Source organism: Lagopus leucura, unplaced genomic scaffold (genome assembly GCF_019238085.1).
Source record: "Lagopus leucura isolate 7727_CA_CO unplaced genomic scaffold, USGS_WTPT01 Super-Scaffold_100038, whole genome shotgun sequence".
NCBI lineage: Eukaryota > Metazoa > Chordata > Aves > Galliformes > Phasianidae > Lagopus > Lagopus leucura.
Window position 1 is genome coordinate 815,603 of NW_024962287.1, and position 3,458 is coordinate 819,060.

General features: G+C 55.8%; 1 protein-coding gene across 2 annotated transcripts in view; it reads right to left on the reverse strand.

Moving 5' to 3' along the window:
* LOC122186655 (CD2 associated protein) overlaps positions 1 to 3,015 on the reverse strand; it is a 63,431-nt gene extending 60,416 nt beyond the window's left edge. For both annotated transcript variants that reach the window (XM_042883488.1, XM_042883487.1), the window contains exon 1: positions 2,911 to 3,015. In XM_042883488.1, the coding sequence (XP_042739422.1) occupies positions 2,911 to 2,914 (4 nt within the window). In that variant the 5' untranslated portion in view covers positions 2,915 to 3,015. The remainder of the gene's footprint in view (positions 1 to 2,910) is intronic.
* Between the last annotated feature and the right edge of the window lie 443 nt (positions 3,016 to 3,458).

Genomic DNA, 3,458 nt, shown 5'->3' on the forward strand with positions numbered 1-3,458 from the left:
TTTTTTTTTTTTTTTTTTTTTTTTTTTTTTTTTTTTTTTATTCTTTTAAAGAGGGAAAACTGCCTGTAGCTCAGAATATGCTCAAAGGAGACCAACACATTCATAAATTCATGGAGTAGCTCAGGAAAGGCCCTTAAAGATGATGGAGTCCAACCGCAGCCCAACCATCCCAGCCCAACTCTACCAGCCCTCCGCTAAATCATGGCCCTGAGCACCACATCCAAACGGTTTGAAACACAGCCAGGGATGGGGACTCCACCACCTCCCTGTCAGCCCATGGCAGTGCTTAGCAGCCCTTTCTGTACACAAGTGTTTCCTGACATCCAACCTCAACCTCCCCTGGCACCACTTGAGGCCATTTCCCCTCGTCCTGTCACCGGTGAGGTGTCATTTCAGTCTATCACTACAGCAGGTATCAACTGCTCCCTGGACTGCTTCATTCTTAGTCATGCAGTGATGTAAAACTTAGTAGCAAACCGCAAACGTAGCTAAACATCCTCAGTAATGCAGAGTTATACATTCACATCATTTTCCTAATTGTAGCTGAGAAGCAATCTGTTATCCAGACACAGCAGGAGGCAGAAAAGCTGTCACACTGCACTGATAAGTGGAACTCCATGTCCCTCCCAATGGCTGCCGAGCCAAGGCAGCAAAAAGGTAACTCAATCAAATAGAAATGTTTCCTACAACAGCTGAATGCACTTTTTCCCCTTAGGTCAGCCTAATTCTCCACCTGTTTGTAGAACCACACACTGAATGCCCATGACTCATGTTCAGTGGAAGACAGAGCACTGGAAGGACAGCCTGAGCATCTAGCTGGGTGTCAGCAATGGCTTCACACAGCCCTGCTGACAACACCCTCCTCACCACAGAATCCCAGCATGGCCTGGGTTGCAAAGGCCCACAGCAGCCCAGGCTGCCCAGAGCCACATCCAGCCTGGCCTTGAATGCCTGCAGGGATGGGGCATCCACAGCCTCCTTGGGCAACCTGTTCCAGTGTGCCATCAATCACATTCTCACCACATGAATCACCAACTATTACAAGTACATAAAAGAACCTGTTGCAAGGCCCTCCGTACTTGTCTTTCCACTTTCAGCTCCCCAGAGTCATGCTGTCCTCTGTTTACTTCCCTGTTAATCTTGGAAACCTAAAATCATCGAGGACCTCAGCCACTTCCTCCAAGCCTTCTCTGACATACAACGCCTCTTTCACAGCCTGATATAAAAGACAAACAGTCTCTTATCAAGAGCCAGCTCCAGCATGACGTCAGTAAAAACACAATTAAATAATGGCTTCTCAAGGTAAAGCAAAGCCATCGCTAAATACAGCCAGCACAAACTACCCTTGCATCTTTTTCCTTCTTATGTTTAGAGATAGCTTATTGCATATCACTCCTTGCTTTTCAGTTGTAGCAGTGTAGGTTTAAAGGATGAGATCTAGAAAATCTACTTTCAAGGCCAAGTTGGATGAAACCCTGGGCAGCTATGAAATGTGGAGGTTGGTGGCCCTGCATGGCACAGGGAGGTTGGAGCTTCATGATCCTTGAGGTCCCTTCCAACCCAAACCATTCGGTGATTCTGTGATATTTAAAAGGCTCTCAAATTAGCAGTCAGCTCATCTGCAGCCAGCAGCATGCTGGCAGAAGTTCTTCTACTTAATTGCAGAGGCACAGGAATTGTTAGTGTTACAATAACCCACACAATAACAATAACACAGCTAAGTAGCCCTCTCCACTCAGCAGCCTATGGAGCAGCACCACACCTTCACTGCAGGAATGAGAAAACACAGGAAAAGAAACGTGGCTCAAGAGAAAGAAATGACACGCAACAGTAATCACAGCCTGAGAACTGCACGAGCCCTTCCGGGCAAGCCTCATACCGAGTGTCAGATGGCACGGCACCACTTTTAATAAGCCAGACTTACCCTGTAGAAACCCCCACTGCTGTACCACAGGGATCACATAAAGGTTCCAATATCCCCTGTGCAATGCAGGGCCACCAACCTCCCCATTTCACAGCAGCCCAGGCTGCCCAGGGCCCCATCCAACCTGGCCTTGAACACCTCCAGGGATGGACGGGGCATCACAGCCTCTCTGGGCAGCTGTTCCAGCACCTCACCACTCTCACAGTACACAACTTCCCCCTGACATCCAACCTCCATCTGCCCTCCCTCAACTCCAAACCATTTCCCCTTGTCCTGCTGTTATCTCCCCTTTCCAAGAGTTGACTCCCCTCCTGTTTGCAGGCTCCCCTGGAAGGCTGCAATAAGGTCATAGTGCCAAACCAGCATCTTTACAGCACAGGCACTCCAGCAGCACAAGCAGAGCAGCTCACATCGCTGCTGACCCGCAGGCAGTGCCGTGCAGCACGGAGGCACCGGCAGAGCTGTGAGCGGCCTGCACGAGGAGCCCGAAGGGCCGTAACAGAAGCACAGCACAGCACAGCACAGCCACCTCACCTCACACCTTCAACACCTTCAGACTCCGTCGTAAGCACGCTCTGAGCGCAAGGCTTCCTTCCATCACAGCATAACAACAACGAAATCCCGAGGAACGCAGGTCGGCAGGAGCGGGCATCCCCTCACCGCGCACACGCCGTGCGCTTCTGCCCTCGTTCCCACGCACACGAGGAAGGAGCAAAGCTCCCCAAAACCAACCCGGAAAGCTCAAATCGCGCTGCTGGGGCGGAGATCCGGCAGCGCAGCGGCACGGGGCAGCGCAGAGCGGAACGCGGCGGGAATAACGCGGGGAAACGGGGCGCCGGGGAGGTGGGCGATCCGCCTCACAACGGGTACGGCGGCACAGCCACCCACCGCCCGGCCGGCAGACAAAGGGGCGAGGAGGGGTGCCGGGAGGAGGACGAGGACGCGGCAGCCGCCCCGCCGCGAGTCGCCGTGCCCGCCGCGCTCACCCATGCTGCGCCCGCCCGCCCGAGCTCGGCGGAGCGGCTCCTGGTCCCGCCGAGGCGCTCAAGCCGGGCACGGCGGCTCCATCCGCGCCGCTCCGGACGTCAGGGCAGCTCCGAGCCGCCGGCGGCCGGGGAAGAAGGCGGGGAGGAGGGAGGCAGCCGCGCAGCCGTCCCGTCGGTTCGCCGCACCGAGCGCCGCCCGACAGCGCCGCCCGCCGCGGGGCCGCCGCCGCCAAATCCCGCGAGAGCCGCGCGCCACCGCCCCCACGCCGCGCGCCGTTGCCAGGCGGGATGACGTCACGGCCTTTCCCCCTCTCCCCCCCCGTGCCGCTCCCACGGAGCGGGCGGCGCTGCGCGCGCTGTGCCATAGGCACAAATCGTGGGGGGGGGGCGGTGCAGTTTGTGCCCGTTATCCCTGACTCTGCCGCTGGGCGCTGTGAAAAGAGCCCCAGTTCCCACCATGGGATTTCATAGAATTCCAGCATGGCCTGGGTTGCAAAGGAGCACAGTGCTCATCCAGCTCCAACCCTTGCTGTGTGCAGGTCGCCAAC